This window comes from Labrus mixtus, chromosome 22 (assembly GCF_963584025.1).
Source record: "Labrus mixtus chromosome 22, fLabMix1.1, whole genome shotgun sequence".
Classification (NCBI taxonomy): domain Eukaryota; kingdom Metazoa; phylum Chordata; class Actinopteri; order Labriformes; family Labridae; genus Labrus; species Labrus mixtus.
In genome coordinates this window covers 16171856-16188801 of record NC_083633.1, presented here as the reverse complement: position 1 = coordinate 16188801, position 16946 = coordinate 16171856, and the positions used below count along the sequence as shown (strand labels likewise).

Genomic DNA, 16946 nt, shown 5'->3' with positions numbered 1-16946 from the left:
GACAAATAGCCATGATGATGCCTCCTCTCAAATGGCTTTGACTCATTAAGACCAGCGTGTTTACTAAGTCAGTACTGCCATCTACAGGCCAAAAAGGAGCACAGCATTCACAATGTATGACACTGACAAGCACACATTTGTCTACTAAAGCCAGAAGATTAAATTCACCATCAAGTATGTAATGTAACATAGATGTAAGGCTCAGCTGAGGATCTTTATTTATAGATTCAGGTTTCTGCTCCTCAGTGAGACTCATTTGACACATTCACACATACTAAAGATACAAATCTTTAATATCTAATTTATTCCCATGGTTAAATTCACCCTTAAAATTGAATTCGAAATCAACTTTCATTCTTGTAATTACTCTTTTTCCATTTGTTCAAGCTGAAAATTTAAGCTAAGCAACTGGACACAGTGTAAGTCGTGTCCAGTTCTATTTCTGTGTCACTTTCTACACTTTTCCTTCAAATATGGTGTCTCAGATTGAATTAAAGTCCATTCTTCTGAGAAGCTGTAACGTTACTTTTCTAAAGTTTTATGTAGTGAAAAGCTTTGTTGTGAAAATCCAAACGGGGTCCATGCGGAAGTGACGTATATTCCTCAGTTTCGTCAAGCTCACTAGCGTTAGACTTTCTTGTTGAACATGCATTTGAAATGATATGAGGAACTGAAGTTAATTCACAGGACAAAATATGTTATGTTATTTTGTTATGTTTACCGCTTTATTTTACACGACAAATATCATATCCATAATGCAAATGGATCATCCTTGACAATAAGTGTACTGTTTTTATTTGGCTTAATTTTTAGGATGTTTAAGATGGTTGTGTTGATCTTTCGTATGGAATCTAATTTCTAGAATATTCTACTGGCACTTTCTCAAACCTGACAAACATCCAATAAAATCTCCATACATAATTATAAACTTTGCTTAAACAAAAAAATTAAAATAAATAAAATCTCTTTCAAGCTCCTTGCTCGAGACATGGATTTTTTTTCCTTTATAATATTAAATCTTAAAATGTGCGTATTGTCTGTTATTTCAAAAGTAGTTTAAAAAAAAAACACTCTTATTTTGAAGGGCATGACGTGATGTGTATATCTCCCGTAGCTATCTCATAGACTGCAGCTTGATATCGTTGCATGACAGCTCACGCCGCCCTCACTGTTGCAGTAAACTCATCTTGTGCTTGCTTTCTGCATCGACTTTCGACCTTGCAGTTGTCTGAACTAACTGAAAATGCTTTCCTACATCATTAGTGTGAGTATATACATACGTATTTTGCATCTTTAAATTCCTTTAGCCTCGCTAACACTAGCCTACAGTTAGTTTTCCTAATAAAGTTGAGTTGGGAGCGCTGTCGGGCCTGCCCACAGGAGCTGCTATGACTCATTTCTTCTGTTGTGGATTAAGCAAAATGACTTGACTAAAGTTAGACAACGCCCAACTGGGGGGTTTCAAACATTAACTTGGGAGCTACTGCTACGTTAGCTGGTGCTAATCTGAGTGGCCCTCTTTGGCTTTTTGGCTTCTTTTTTTTTTGTTATCACAGCTGATCAGAGGCGGCGTGGACAGCATCATCAACCTGATCTTCAGACTTTTGTTCCCAAAGAGGAGACCTGCCATCACCTTGGAAGACCCCAACATCAAGTATGCACTGCGGCTGCTGGACAAAGAGGTAAAGTCGTCACAATAGCTGTGTTTACAAACGCAGCAGGTGCGTTCAGGTGTCTGTAGTTTCATGCTCTGTTCCTTCTGTGTTTGTTGCAGATTGTCAGCCATGACACAAGGAAATTTCGCTTTGCACTGCCCTCCCCTGAACACGTCCTGGGTCTTCCCATTGGTAAGTGACGTTACATTCAAAACACACTTCACACTGTATCCTGAAAACATGGGAAACGGTTGACATCTTTTCCAAGGACATGGTTAATGAGAAGAAAGTAAATTATCCTGCAAATTTATTCCAAGAATCTCCAATTTTGTGTTGTTCAGAATGAACCACGAGACTACCGGCCAAAACAGACCCAGTGGCTTTATGTTTAGGATTACTTTTAATGTGTGTAATTCAACTCTGGAGAGTTGGCGTGACTTGAAATATTCAACTCTTGAAGTCGTTGCTCAAAGTTTGTGTATTAAGCGTCATTAAAAAAAACCACACCTTATTAAACTAATAAAGGTGTCAGAGTACAGTGTGATAACCCTGAACATGTGCACAGAGACGTATAAAATGAAACTTGAACATGTCATAATAATAATAATAACTTTATTTATATTGCACCTTTTTAAAAACACAGGTTTACAAAGTGCTTTGACAAACAGCAAAAACAAGAACGAACTAAACCAAACACAGAAGAACATAAACAACAGCAAGAACATAACAAATGCAAAATACTAAAAAATAATTAAATACAATTCAACAGAAAAGAGCCCAAAGTGCACGATACCCAACAGACATATATAACCCCGACCATTATAAGAACCATCATAAGAACCCAGGAAACACAAGAACCCAACAACAAGAGCTGAGACCAAGAGGAACCAAAGATTTAAAAAGATGTAAGAAACTAAAAGAGCTGAAAAAAATAAAGATTGGAGGTTGAATGATGATGTGAAGAGCCTTCAAGAAGTTTGAAAAAAGAAAAAGTTTACATACATTCTTATTTTGGAGTAAAAGTTAAAAAACATTAACTTAATCGATCATACACATGAACCTTTTTGAAAAATTTAAATAGCTATCTATCTATAGAGATGATATCAGTGCTTTACTCTACAGTTATTTCTAATGTTAATGTGTCTGTTGATTTGTTCTCGGTGACTTGTTTGTCTTTGACATGTTCATAAAAGTGTCGAACAATCCCCACGACAACTTCTCGAAGCCTTCAGAAGTTTATTTTTTGTCACTTCGTTGGCTGAAAACACAAAGATGTTCAAATTATTATCGTGCATGAGGAAATAAATCGAGTGACTCAGCACATTTCAAAAGCTAGAATCAGATCGTGAAGTGAGTGAAACAGTCGGTTATAGAAGTAGTTGATGATTGTAGACATAGAACATATCAGATGTGAAGCTGCTGACATTAAAAGTGTTGAGATTAATTTTTCTTTACTTTTCAGGGCAGCACATTTATTTGTCTGCAAAAGTAGACGGGAAACTTGTCGTCCGTCCGTACACGCCCGTGTCCAGCGATGATGACAAAGGCTATGTGGATCTGGTGGTGAAGGTATAAAGTCGAGGAAAAATGTCCCTGTGCTTCCAAAAAATCTGTTCTTAGTTTGTTTCTGACTCATTTTTATTTTTTTCTGTACAGATTTACTTCAAAGATGTCCATCCTAAATTCCCTGAAGGCGGGAAGATGAGTCAGTACCTGGAGAGCCTCAGGATCGACGACACCATCGACTTCAGAGGACCCAGCGGCCTCCTCGTTTACAAAGGCAGAGGTGAGACACGTAACCCTGACCTCTCCATCGAGGAGGCGGCAGGATGCAGGGCTTGCGCTCGGGTTATGATTCTAACAGAGCTTCTGATAATCTTCCCTCCGCAGGTGTCTTCGCCATTCAGCCAGAAAAGAAGGCCCCGGCTGAGATCAAGACGGCCAAACATGTGGGCATGATTGCTGGAGGGACAGGTAAGAGGAACGTCTTCAGCCAGGAAACTCACACAGCTCATCGACTGATCAGTTTAGTGAGAACGTGGCGGCTTAATTCTGCAGATTGACGATTACAGACTGCAACTTTTGATTAGATTAATTAAAGAGCAATCAAGCTTCCTTGTCTAAGCTGTTATATTATCTACCAGCAGTCTTTAGAGATGCAGCACCTTTCTCTGTGCTGGTTTCACTGGTTTGGAGTGGGAGGAGCTTAGCTGTGTTGTTTGGTTGCTGTCAACATATCTGATCAAACCAAACCCACAGACACAGTCCTTAGGAAGCAGATAAGTGGAGTTTAAGTGTTATGTATGTAGGTTTGCATGTATCTAATGCCTAAATGCTTATATCAAAGTTTTAGATTTACAACATATTAATTTCCCCTGTTTCTTTATAGACTCTAAATTCAATACTATCAACCTTTGTATCGATTATTAATGAGTCTGTTTGTACTCAGCTGCCATGTCACCATAAGCATTGTCATGTTGGTAGGAGTTGGTTTAATCACACAAAAATAAAGAACAAATGGACGTCTGCATTCTGTCAGCCACATGAGTCAGTATCTGTTTGAAGCTGGAATGATAAATTCCTTCTGTTTAAAAAAAGAGAGACGTAACAAACCCCCGTCTTCACACAGGAATCACTCCCATGTTGCAGCTGATCTCGGCTGTGATGAAGGACCCTCAGGACACGACAGTGTGCTACCTGCTGTTTGCCAACCAGGTCACTTTTTCATCATATAAACAGTGTGTCTGTGTACAATGAAGCAGAAACCCGTGGAACCAGAGCAGCGCTGACACTTGTTTGCTTCCTGTCCTGCCACAGACTGAGAAAGACATCCTGCTGAGACCAGAGTTGGAGGAGATCCAGGTGAACAACCCGGACCGCTTTAAGCTGTGGTTCACTGTGGACAGAGCGCCTGCAGGTACGTTTCCTAACGTTCACATATTCACTTACAGAGGAGAGGGTGAGATAGTTTGACGCTGCAGCTCTGTGGCGTGGTGGGCTCGGTCTGCAGCTTCAGATAATCATGTGACTGATAAGAAAAGAGGCCACATTATGCAGAGAATCATGTGACGCTTTCATTTAGGGTTTTTGGGAAGCTGCAGCTGAGTCACATTAACACATTAACATATTAAATAGACTTGTTGCTCAAAGCAAACCTTAACAAGACATGACAACATCTACATTTCTGCAGTTGTCTTAACGGTTACAGTAATCTGAAACTATTTAATAATTCATTTTTATTAACTTTATGAAATGCCTTTGATAGAATTATACACCACACAATCTGCAAAGGACCACTGCTGGAAAATCATAAGCTATAGCACTGTGTCAGAGTAAATGAATGTAAATGTCCTGAACTCAAACCGTGTTTACATTGGTTGTGGCTGAATGAGGAGCTACAGGTTAGAAGCCACCAGAGTTGTTTTTAACGTTCCGGGCACGTTGGGTGTTTCAGACTGGGAGTACAGCCAAGGCTTCATCAACGAAGACATGGTGAGGGAACACCTGCCGCCTCCGGGCGACGACGCCCTCATCCTCATGTGCGGACCTCCACCTATGATCCAGTTCGCCTGCAACCCCAACCTGGACAAAGTGGGACACTCTGCCAGTCAGAGGTTCGCCTTCTAGACGCCGGAACCACACCAGAGAATCGGAGGTTTGGGGATACCGGGGGTGTTCAGTTATTATTTACTCTGCCCTGAAACATTAATGCACTCGTACAGTCACAGTGGGGTTTTGCACTATGTATACTACTATAATTACGCCGTGATATTTGTGTGCAGCAGAATCATAGCAAGGACCAATTAGTGTGATCAGGGAAGTGTAGCAGAAGGGGGCGGGAACATGTGGATGTTTGAGCTTTAACAGGAGGAGTTCTGTGATGAATAATGGAAAAGACACGTTGGGATTGTTGGCTTGAAAAATTCAGATGTGATTCAGAAGATGTTGCAAACAAACCCTGCTGTCCCTCTGAGGCCTCAGTTTGCCTCAACGATCAGAGGAGTCGAGGTCTCCTGGCTGTTTTCTGAGTGCCTTAACACATGCAAAGCTTTTTTTTTTTTTATGCACAGATAAAGAATTGTGATCATCACTTGCTTTGATCTATACTGAATTGTATTGTTGCATCACTGCTGTTGAATATTTGTTACAGAGTCCAGACGTCCATCTGTTTAGTCAGAGATATATTTTTGCTTAAAATTGTTAACAGTGGTTTGTAACGCGGTCTTTGCTGCAAGTCTGGCAACAGTGGCTACTTGTGTTTAGATATGCAACATAAAAAAAAAAAATCAACTGCTATCGAGTCTGAGATGCTTTGGTAATCATTTCCTGTCAAAATGTTTGGAAAGATCTCACTGTGCAACCTTTAAAACATCCTCATAGATGTGTTAGCTCATACTCTACGTGTGCTACAGAAACTGAACACAATGGAGGGGGAATAAATCATTTTCTTTCTTTTTATTACAAAACAGTTAAAAACAACGACTTTGGTTTCCATGTTAACTTTCCATCATGCTGTTTCTTTAAGAGATAGTGGAACATTTGGAGAGAAACGCTCAGGGGTTAATGAGAGGATAGCGCTCACGTACAGGGCTATAACCAGGAGTTGATTAGCTTAGCATAGAGACTGTAAGCACAGTGAAAAGCTTATAGCCTGGCTGCACCTCTAGAGCTCACTAAGAAACACGTCTCACTTATTTAAATCAGAACAAAAATAAGGAAAACAAATTGTGGGTTTAGGGGGAGTTTTGTGTTTCAGCTTTCAGACTAAACTGAAGAGAGGAGGCGTGTTAATTAGTCGGCTTTAGAGACGGCCAGGCTAACTGTTTCTGTCTGTCTTTGTGCTAAGCTTATCAGCTCCTGGCTGAAGCGTCCATCTTTAAAAGCACAGACGCGAGAGTGGGATCAATCCCCTCATCTACTGTCGGTCTGAGACAGAACACCAAAAGCCTTTTTTTCTTTTCGTCCAAAACATTTTGTCTCATGTTCTCTGCAGGTTTTTTATCTTTCTGCTCACCTCTGAAATGTTTAACAACAATACTATGAAGGTAAATAAAAACAGAGCAGTAGTCTTCACAGGACAGACACAATCCGATACAGACGTCTCAGAGGGATTTTAAAAACCTGGACAAACAGCACGTTTGCATCTAGAAACCAAAAACAGGTCAATGAGAGAAAAATGTCCTCGTATTTGAAATCTTCAAAGTTCACACAAAAGCAACTTCACGTACCACAAATAAAACAGAGTCCGACCGCAGCTGAGGACATTTAAAACTCCTTAAATTGACCAGTAAGTTTACCTCAATCATTACTACACCAATGGTTGAATAATAAAAAATAAATGCAGAAAGAGAAACATTTATGTATTAAAATCCTGCATCTGTTCATGCATTATACGTTTGGCAGCTTCAATAAATACATGTGTGATCAAAAAAAGCTCTGGCTGCTCTTCTGAATGATTAAAAACACCGTACAAAGGTCTCACATGTTGTACTTCAAAGGTTGGTCGGCTTGTTTTTCTTGGCACAGTTTGTCAACATCAGATGGAGCCGGAGTTCTCCGTCTCTGCAGTGTCGACCTCTGGAGGGCAGACGGAGATCTCCTGGAAAAACTCATCGTCCTTCAGCATGCTCTGAAACACAAACAGCACCGCAGAGAGACTCATGTTTGTCCTTTTAACGTCATTCGTTTTGTGCTGAATCGCCGAGGAGCGGATCAGCGTCTCACCGTCAGGTTGTTGATTTCCTCTGAAAACACTCCGATCTGTCTCACGGTCCCTTCAGAGTCTTCCATCTGCAGAATCAAACAAGCAAAGAGGCTCAGGAGAGACATGGATCGTAAAACCAGCTCGTTAGGAATGCTTCAGCTGACAGCCAAAGTAGCTGCTATGAAGAAAAGTCTCCAGGTACCTGTTCCAGGTGTTCTAAGTTTTCCTCATAAATCTGAACCCCCCTGTGGAAGCTGCTGCTCTTGGGCATTTCCACGTTCATGGGGCAGACGTACTCCTCGCCATCGTCATGACGTTTCTTTCTCAAAGATCCAAAACCACCAAATGACAAGCGCCGAGGCTGGAGGAGGAAACCAGAGAATATTAGCAGCTTTGCAAACACGAGCTTCTGCTGGGAAAACGTTCACATGTTCAGGAGTTTGCACAGAGTTCAAGAACAACTGAAACAATGTGTTCATTATGAATTCACAGGATTGATCATGAATCCATTTTCAATGACCTCCTTTTATCTTTTTGGAATGTTTGGTCAGCTATCGTTGAGTGTTTTCAAACAGTATTCAAACACTAGTTGAGTTAGAAAGAATAGAAAAGTGACACCATATTAATGTTTATTATGAGGCTGCAGCAAAGGAGGGGATTGTCTCAGTTTAGGTTTATCAACGGCAAAACAAAAAAAAAGGTGGAGATTTGTTTTTAACAACTGACAGGCGGCACTCACCTTGACCTTGGCGGTGGCCGTGAGGACGCTGTAGTCTGGGTTTTCCAGACAGTCCTGTTTGAGCCGCTGAGCCTCGGACCCCACGAGCAGTTGGAAGTGTGTGGCCAGGTGGCGTCGCAGCAGGGTTTTGTTGGGTGGAATGTTGAGCAGGAGGGCGAGAGCTTCCACGTTGAAGCGAGGCTCCAACACCTTCAGAGCGTGCAGACGTTTGAGGAAACATCACGGGGAGGGGTCAAACAGGAAAACAAGACAAAACACAGAAGACAACAAATAAACAAGTGGGGGTTTTTTCTAATCCTTAAAGGCATAAAAATAAGTCAAGTGTGCATTTACAAATTTACAATTTTTTTCAACTCCATTCATCCTTTAAAAGTCGTGTGTGAGAACATACTGTATACCTGGTCATGATGTATCAGTAATGTCACTTACCATATGTTTGTGTATTTTATTTTAAGTCTTTTATTTCCCCACTGGGTTTGATCCATCTGTCTTACCATCAGCCCTCCATGGACACCGCTACCCCTCAGATTAGGAGCGTACTCTGCCAGATCCACAGAGCGGAGCCACTCCATCACTCGGTGGTTTGTCCACTGGGAGATCTCAGCCGGCGTGATGTTGTTCTGGAACAAGACGAGGGAATATGAATACAAATTTTAGAGGCAGGGTCATGAAGAAAGAAGAAAGAAAGAAGGTAACAGATCATGACTTCTTCTTCTCTGATACCTCATCAGAGGGTCGTCTCCTCAGACAGTTGGGTTCGTAGGAGTTGAGGCGGAGGACCTGAATGGCCCTCTTGATGCTGAGGTGATGGAGAACACTGCCCACCTTCAGAGACAGCAGGTCATCCTGGGGAAACAAAAGAAGAGTCGTCACAAAGTCTGCTGAATGATTCATTCAGAGAACGAGTTCATTCAGAGTGCAAAAAGATCATCAGGAATGAAAAATTCTCATCACTTCCATGCAGGCTGCAGTGACTCACCACGGTCATGTAGTGCAGCATGCGTCCATCAACGAGAGCCTCATCAAAGTGGCTTTTGTACTGCGGGAGGCCGATGTCATCCAGCCACCCTGGGAGGGGGAAAAGAATCGTATTTTATCTCAATGAAGAGTTACACTGTTGTTTAATGAAACTAAGATGTCGTGACACTCACTGGTCACCCAGTTGTGGTCCAGTCTGCCCTTCAGGTCGTCCTCGTCTGACCCCAGAGCCTGCAGAGCAAGCTGCAGCTTCTTCTTGTGCAGCGGCTGCTTCATGCACAGCTCCTGAGCAGGAAAACAGAGAAGCACACACACACACACACGGGAGACTCTTACAAACAGTAGAAATATCAGGGAATAGAAAAAAAAAACTTCTATATTCAAAAGTTTAAGAATATTATCCCTCAAGCGTAACATGCCCCTCACCTTCTCCAGGTCGTGTTGCGACGCCTGCAGCAGAGTTTGTCCTGACTTGATCCAGCTCTGACCCTGGGCCACATACAGCCCGAAGCCCTGCTCATGCAGCCACCCGCAGACTTCCTCCTTACTCCAGCGTGAGAAAGGAACATCGACAGCACTGACAGGGACAGGGGAGGAATACTGATTACAGGACATGGTCGCTGGTAATTACCAAATTTAAATAAAAAGAATAAAAAGGTCATGGGGACATAAAGAGGCCTTAAAAGAGGCTGCTGTTGCTGACTTTGACACGTACTTGTGTTTTGGCTCACGTGACCAGCCAAGTCGCGGTCCAGCTGTGGCTCTGACTCCGCCCCTCCTGAACTCCATCTCTGCATCATCGAGGTCTAAGGTGGTAGAGTGACTCCTTTTTAGTCTGCAAGAGAATCGCATCACAAATAAACAAACAAAAAAAAAAAAACGATCGTCTTACATGGCCTCAAGTTCCGCGGAAAGAGCCGTGAAGTTACCTGCCGAAGAATTTCCTGAAGCCTTTGGACTTCTTTTTGGTTTCGGGGGAGGACAGCAGGGGAGATGCATCATGGGATTTTCGTGGAGGAGCACCCGCCAGGTCCAGGTGCTCCGTGCCTTTACGTTCCGTCTCGGCTGTGGAAATGAATTTACACACTTCAATATGATGATAAATACACTTCTACAAGGCTGAACCATGCAGGTGATTACCCTCTTCCTGTTCTTCTAGAGAAACCCAAAGAAGCTCCACTACTACCCAACGTTAATCTAAGAACATTTAATTTTACATGAATCCTAAAACTGACATCCCCCATGCAAACCAGAGACTAAATACTAACACACAACTGGCAGATTTTCTCATTTACTGCAAATGAGAATGGCTTTGTTGCAGATGGTTTAAGTCATGGATAAGGGACAGCTGGACAGAAGCACCTCACTCCAGAGCAAAGAAAATTCCAACCTTTTCTCACACTTTCTAAACATGCAAACTGTGAGGGGGGAAAAGCTTGGGAGCCGCCGCTTTAGAGAAAGGTTGAGTTAAAGTTTGTAAGAGAACAGAATGACAGAATGTGATCATCACATTTACAGTTAGGATAAATGATCACATTTCAAAGTCAGTCTCGATTCACGTCCAGCTGTACGATCCAGAGCAGCCATACTGCAGGCCAACACGCCCTCTCTGCTCTACTGTACCTAACGCAGGTGCACTGACACTCCGGCTGCGGTCTTCACAATTTACGGAGCCGTGAAAGAAACGTGACGGTCAGTGACGAAAGCCGTATGACACATCTCAAAACGGTGAAAAAAAAATGTGAGAAATTGCAGGACACGGCGTCAGCCAGCAGCACCGCTCTCACCGAGGTTCGGGGAGCTCGCCGTCTGCTTGCCTCCTCGCAGCTTGAAGAAGCCACGGCCGAAAGAGGAACGAGTCTTCTTGGAACCAAAACTGTCATCGCTTGCTTTGGTGGGGGGTAAGGATCCGGATCCCGTTTTTAGTTTGGCCTTTTTTAAAAAGAAATAATGGAAGTCAAGGAATGGACAAACACTGTAAAATGTAATTCAAGCTGTAGGAGGTAGTTGCATCATTTAACCACTAGGTGTCAGAGAAGGACTAAGAGCATGACAGGGTGAAGGTCCTGTGACTACATGAGGAATAACTCACATGGACGGATTCACATTCAAAGGTAAAATATATGATCAGTTTGAATTTTCAACCTATGAGAACTAATGTGATTCTTCTTTCATATGTTCAATAAGGACTCTCCACAGAATAAACATGCCAGATGTTACCTGCTCGGTGCTGCTGGATCTGGCTGAGCTGCCCGACTGTGACACATCCACAGGACTGAAAGAACAGGAAACAAATTGTTTAAGCATCATTCAGGAAAGAGTGGTTTAGAGTTCTTAAATACCCTTAACATCAAGTACTGCAGACAAACTGCTTCTTTACTTACTGCAGAAATACAACTTAATGAAAAGTTAGATAACGTGTGTAGTTCGTTGAAGAAAGTTCTGACTTCCTCAGAGAAAGTAAAAAATGCCAGTCACAACAAGTGTCCCTTGGAAAGAACAAACGAGTCCCTTATTTGTCATGAGTTTCGACAAAATGAGGCTCCTGTATAACCGACGGATTAGACTCAGGTAAACGAAAAGCGATTAGCAGCAACTGCGCCAAACTGAACTATTCACAATCCATTTCAGATAAACTGCAAGAGGCCATGCACACTCACAGCTTGACCGTACAGGTGTGTGCAGCTACACTGGATCAAAACAAGTGTCTGGACTGTAAAGGCAGTAACATATCAGTTTATTATTAGTTTGTGCAATAATACAAATGAAAATGTGAAGACCTGGGTGTTTGTTGAACCAAAGCAAAATAAAACACTGAGTTTCATATTCTTATGAAATCTGATGTTTTGGTGACATCATACATCAAACCCTGAAGGAAAGTTTCTTCAACATCGGCTTCCAGTTCATCCACATGTGGTTCAGATGTTTCGGTGTATTCATTTCCACCCATGGGGCGAAATTAAGCTGCAACAAATGAGTTCTCATAACAAGAAGGAAAAAAATAATGAGATGTCTCCGTTATACCTTTGGGCTGCCTGTCGCTCTCTGTCCAGCTCATTCATTTCAGACAGCACTGCTATACAAGGAATAGACTGAGACAACACACAGCAACAGAGAAAAACATGATTAATTGAACATATTTTCTCAGCAGCAGAATATTTACACAGCTATAAAAAAAAACAACTTAATAACCCACACAGAAGCTCTGAATTCCTGCGAGAAACAATTTCAGAGTGGGAGGCCGAAAATTGAGCTTTTCTAAAAAGGAAGTGTGGTCTGGGGTTCATCCTGTGTTGTGAATTCTTTTGACAGACGTTGTGTTTACCTCGCCTGAGCTCCTTCCTGCCTCCCCCACCAGCGCCACAGCGACCTGATCCACCTCCATGGATACAGGAAGAGAGGGCTCATCTGGTATATGGTCATAGTCATCTTCCTTTAGCTTCTCTGGGAGAGGAAAGTTAGGACAGTTCAGCAGCACGAACTCACAAAGCTCCGCTTGTCCTTTCATATTTGAAGTTAGCCACTAGCTTCCCTCATATCAATCCTAAGTACTCTTCATAGGAAAGAAAGGAGCGTACATGAAAGATGGTCTTTTGTGTCATCTTGATATTTTTAGTTGTTAAGCGACCTTTAGAATTTCAAAACACGAGATATTGTCTTGAGGTTGAGTTTCATTGATTACTAATACTCTCTTCCATCATGGCTTCACAGCATTTTGAATATATGGTAGAAGTTTCTTTCCTTTGTAATCACTAAATACAAAAGTAAAAACTAAAAGTAAAGCCAAAGAATTAATAAACTACCTTTAATTAGGGCCCAACCGATATGTGAGTTTTGGGGTTAGATACTGATATTAGGGAGAAAAAAAATCTGGTACCGATATATAAATTAAGTAATATCGGCGCATATTTGCCATTAAATTAGCCGATGCTGATAGTGACTGAATAAGCTTATATCAGCTGGCCGATATGCCCCAACTTTGATTAAATACTGATGTAATAAATATGTAAAAAAAAAAGAGAAATGAGTGACTTCAATCTCAAGTTGACCTTTGATCAGCTCCTGCATGTTCTTGCTCTTTGTCAGCGTCTCCTCCAGCTCTTTTATTCTACGTTCCTGTAGATTAAAAAAAAAAAAAAAAAAGCATCATGTTACAGTTACGTCTGTTTTTAATAAATCAAAGCGTCCGCTCTGCTGCCTTCAACTGTCAGAGCGACAAATCACAACGTACCTTCTCATCGTTGACCGACGCCAGTGACTCCAACACCATCTTCATCTTCAACACTTCTGTATCTAAAATGGAACAAACAGATTTTATTCTGGAGGAAGGATTTAACTTTAACCCCCCCCCCCTCTGGTTCTGAAAGTAGTGACAGAAACCAGAGATGATGATGAAGCTGCTGGGACTCAGTGTTTTGTTTGGGCTGCTGCTGTTTCAGCTCGTTGCTGCATTAAAGTCTTGATTCAATTATCACCACAAACTCTTACAAACGGGGACTTTCTGTGAGTTTTATTAGGCGCACTACTCAACCAAGAAAGTGCCAACCACTTTGTAATCTAACGCAAACCATGTTCATGTTCTGGGAAAACCTCATGTGAACTGTGGGGCGTGTTATGAGAAGAGAGATCATCACTCTGCTGTGGTTCGGGTTTGGAGCCGTTAAATTGATTAGAAATCAGATATCAAGTCTAATTATAAAAATTCAAACTTCGAAGCTGTAAGTTAAAAATATGTGAACACAAACAATATACAAAATGTCGTATGAAATCTGTCTCAGTTTTGATTCACCCAAAGAACAAACTTTCAGCCTCTTACAGCTCTGCGCTTTGTTTTCCAACCTGTCACTTTTTCCATCATTTCCAGCAGTAAATGTGTGCTAATTGTTCCTCTGTACACAACCTTTCCAGCAGCAAACGGCAGACGGACAAAGTCGAAGACAAACTAGTGGACGTGGTGGTATCTTCAGCTGCGTCAGATATTTCACACGTAGACAGCCGAGACCAAAAACAGAGCTAAAATAAAAGGTAGATTATGTTTTCATTCATCCGATGGACAGCGTTACATCTCTGTTCGATATGTAGATAACCACTGGTCTGCAAAAAAAAATTCCTACAACCCTACAACCAGCAGGACAGCGACACCATCAGGGCACTCAAAACATTACATATAGATAATTGCATTAGAACCACTTATTGGGCTCTGACATTTGACATGTTTAAATGCTCCAAATGGTTCAAGTCATTTCTCTTTCTGCTGCAGCCTTTTTTTTCTTCTTCTTCCCAAAAGCAAACACTTGACCCGGCACAGGATACGCTTTAATCTTTCACACCGCACAGCCTTTACAGTGAGCTGGAAGTTGAAACAAATGTCTGTATCTGTTGATACCGTACAGCGCATGTTGTCAAACAGAGCATATAAGAAACTCCCATTTAAATTAATGGCATTCCTCCACCATCAGAGGGGATAAGATAAGCTCTGCAGACGTGGAAGGAGTAAATCAGTCCGATATGTTTGGTGTGGAGCCTGTGTACTGACTGATAAGGAGTCCAGTAAAAAAAAAAAAAAGGCCTCAGATCACCTCTTTACAGTTTGCACAGCGGATAATTGACGGATTATTCCAGATATTTATTATTTGTTCAGAAAGGTTGCTGTAGGGGGAGTCTGGTGTTGTTGGTATGTGAAATGTCTGTTTGCCTAATCCTCAGAAACCCTCTCATAATATTAGATTTGGAAGCTCCCAGACAATTATTAAAGCAGCTCCCACCTCTCTCGCCTCCCTCCGCCCTGCTGTGGCTCTCTGTCCTCAGCCTGCCCTCGTCCTTGAGCCTCCTCAGCTCCGCCTCTCGCTCCTCCAGCTGCTTCTGCAGGAGCTGCAGCTCCTCCTGGAGTCAAGAGAGATGCGTTCAGTTCAGTCATCGGTGCTTCACTACTTTCTTCTGTTAAACGGATGGAATCTGTAAAGTCTAGCTTTTCATATTTCAGTTTGTTTGTTTGTTTAAAGCTTTTATTACCTGGACACACATGACTGTATAACTTCTTTAAAGCAGCCAGCTAACGTCAAACAACTGTTTTTTTATGTTTGTCAGATATTTTGTTAAGTGTATAAAATGTTCTGAGAGGCCCATCACAAGTTCCCTGAACAGTCTGACAAACAAATATATTGAATTTATCATAAATCAGCAGGTTAAATTAAATCAAGGGAACATTTGGGAAGCTGGTTCTGAATATTGAGTTTTCTGTTACAGGAAGTCTTTTCTGTCAAGTCTTCAGCATCAAAGCATGTGTGCTCACATACAACTAAATGTACATGTATCGGGTATATTCATTCAGTAATGTTTTTCTGGCATAATAGTAAGTGCTTCCTAATTGACACAACCTTAGTAAGACTTAGTCAGTCACTTGGTGATTAAGTTAGTTAGTCCAAAACTCTGATCTCTATTACACACACTGTGGGTCTTGTGAGATGATTCAGTGCTCGTAATTTTCACTCAACTGTGGAGACTCTGAAATGCAGAACACGCACACAAACAGCCACAAGACATCTTCACTAAAGCTGCGTATAGATCTTGATGTTCTAAGAGCGTTTTGACCAACAGATACTCATGACCTGTAGCGCCATGATGGAAAAAAAAATACGACAAGTAGACGTTTCTGAAAGTGTCCATCTAACAGCAGCTTTTAGTGACCTGAACAAACACAAGTCAGACCTCCTTTAAAAATACAGTTTCAGTCTAAAAAAAGGTGTTAAAACAAGCCAGAAGCTAAAAGAGGATTTGAACCAGGTATGAGGGATGCAGGTGGAAGCACTTACAGCGCAGTGTGGTGAAAGTCAGGAAAGCAGAGTGCAGCAGTGGAGAAGGAGCAGGTTTAGAAGATCTTTAGGAGAGGGGGGGGGGGGGGGCAGAAAGGAGAAGAAGAAAACACTCCGGAGATTAAACCCCCCCCCCTCCATTCACCTCATCGTCAGTGAACCTCACAGTGTTCCCCTTTGGACGCTTGTCAGGTTAGCATGTTGCAGAAAGACGTTAACATCACAGTAGAAACAAAAAGAAAAGGGAGCAGACATCAAGAGGTTTTAAAACACGTTGAGGTTTGTTTCAAAAGGGTAGAAAGAAGTTTAAATGTCCTGTCATAGGGGGAATAAAGAAAAACAAGTATCTGCTTTTAAATGGCTCTTCAGCAGTGATCCACAAACACTCACTTTTGTAGCTTTGAGTTTCTTCTCACTCTGAAGTCTTTCATTCTCTATATCAGTCACCCTGAACCGCAGGTCCGTTACTTCCTGGTACAAGCCCTGGGGAGGAGAAAACAACTCCATTACCCATTAATCTCGGAGAAAAAAACCTGCGCTTGGGAGCTTTACGGAGACTGTGTGGGAGAGAGTTCTGAATTTTTCAACAGGGGGGAGAGACTTCCTGCCAAAAGCGCCAAACTTTATTTTCAGACAGATGTCCCAACTGGAGGGAAAAGTGAGAAGCTGAGTCCACACATGGAGACAAATCCTGGACCACAGGGGAGCGTCACGGTCAATTACTGTGAAACTGCCTTCATCACAATCAGTCTGGGAGCACCGTGCTGCACAGAGACCGCTACTACACGTAATGTGGATTATTATTATCATCATTATCATTATTTTACATCAATCTGCTTAAACTTTGAAATCCAGGCTGATCCCCTTTTATCACCAGGCTTATGGTGTAGTCATACAGTCAAATAATTCAATCAGGATGGATGAGGCTGATTATAAAACAACCATTTAGCATGTAAGTGACACTACAAATAGATTGTATCAGCCTGTCCAAAAGTTTAAATCACAGTAAATATCTTGATTTATACTCGATAGAGGGCAGCGTCAATGTGTCAGTGATT

General features: G+C 41.8%; 2 protein-coding genes across 3 annotated transcripts in view; one reads left to right on the top strand and one right to left on the bottom strand.

The window, feature by feature from the left end:
- Positions 1 to 1124: 1124 nt before the first annotated feature.
- On the top strand, positions 1125 to 7087 carry LOC132956200 (NADH-cytochrome b5 reductase 3-like). The gene is made up of 9 exons (XM_061029498.1): positions 1125 to 1264; positions 1557 to 1682; positions 1775 to 1847; positions 3118 to 3224; positions 3312 to 3441; positions 3546 to 3629; positions 4285 to 4370; positions 4473 to 4572; positions 5110 to 7087. Exons 1-9 carry the CDS (start codon positions 1244 to 1246, stop codon positions 5280 to 5282), a joined length of 900 nt encoding a protein of 299 aa, XP_060885481.1. The 5' UTR covers positions 1125 to 1243; the 3' UTR covers positions 5283 to 7087.
- Positions 6099 to 16946, bottom strand: part of LOC132956197 (liprin-beta-1-like) — a 24148-nt gene continuing 13300 nt past the window's right edge. Inside the window, exons 7-26 of one of the 2 annotated variants that reach the window (XM_061029486.1) lie at positions 16279 to 16371; positions 16034 to 16072; positions 14842 to 14959; positions 13308 to 13369; positions 13126 to 13192; positions 12402 to 12520; positions 12101 to 12168; positions 11297 to 11351; positions 10864 to 11008; positions 10006 to 10141; positions 9792 to 9911; positions 9503 to 9653; positions 9250 to 9361; positions 9078 to 9166; positions 8822 to 8944; positions 8593 to 8718; positions 8099 to 8287; positions 7562 to 7720; positions 7380 to 7445; positions 6099 to 7284 (exon numbers count right to left, since the gene is read on the bottom strand). In XM_061029486.1, the coding sequence (XP_060885469.1) occupies positions 7192 to 7284; positions 7380 to 7445; positions 7562 to 7720; positions 8099 to 8287; positions 8593 to 8718; positions 8822 to 8944; positions 9078 to 9166; positions 9250 to 9361; positions 9503 to 9653; positions 9792 to 9911; positions 10006 to 10141; positions 10864 to 11008; positions 11297 to 11351; positions 12101 to 12168; positions 12402 to 12520; positions 13126 to 13192; positions 13308 to 13369; positions 14842 to 14959; positions 16034 to 16072; positions 16279 to 16371 (2130 nt within the window). In that variant the 3' untranslated portion in view covers positions 6099 to 7191. The remainder of the gene's footprint in view (positions 7285 to 7379; positions 7446 to 7561; positions 7721 to 8098; positions 8288 to 8592; positions 8719 to 8821; positions 8945 to 9077; positions 9167 to 9249; positions 9362 to 9502; positions 9654 to 9791; positions 9912 to 10005; positions 10142 to 10863; positions 11009 to 11296; positions 11352 to 12100; positions 12169 to 12401; positions 12521 to 13125; positions 13193 to 13307; positions 13370 to 14841; positions 14960 to 16033; positions 16073 to 16278; positions 16372 to 16946) is intronic. The other variant, XM_061029487.1, reaches the window with a different exon arrangement.

Coding starts and splice junctions, on each gene's coding strand:
- LOC132956200 (XM_061029498.1), top strand. CDS start 1,244: ATGCTTTCCTACATCATTAGT. Junction 1,265..1,556: donor TGCTTTCCTACATCATTAGT/GTGAGTATATAC, acceptor TTGTTATCACAG/CTGATCAGAGGCGGCGTGGA. Junction 3,630..4,284: donor CATGATTGCTGGAGGGACAG/GTAAGAGGAACG, acceptor GTCTTCACACAG/GAATCACTCCCATGTTGCAG.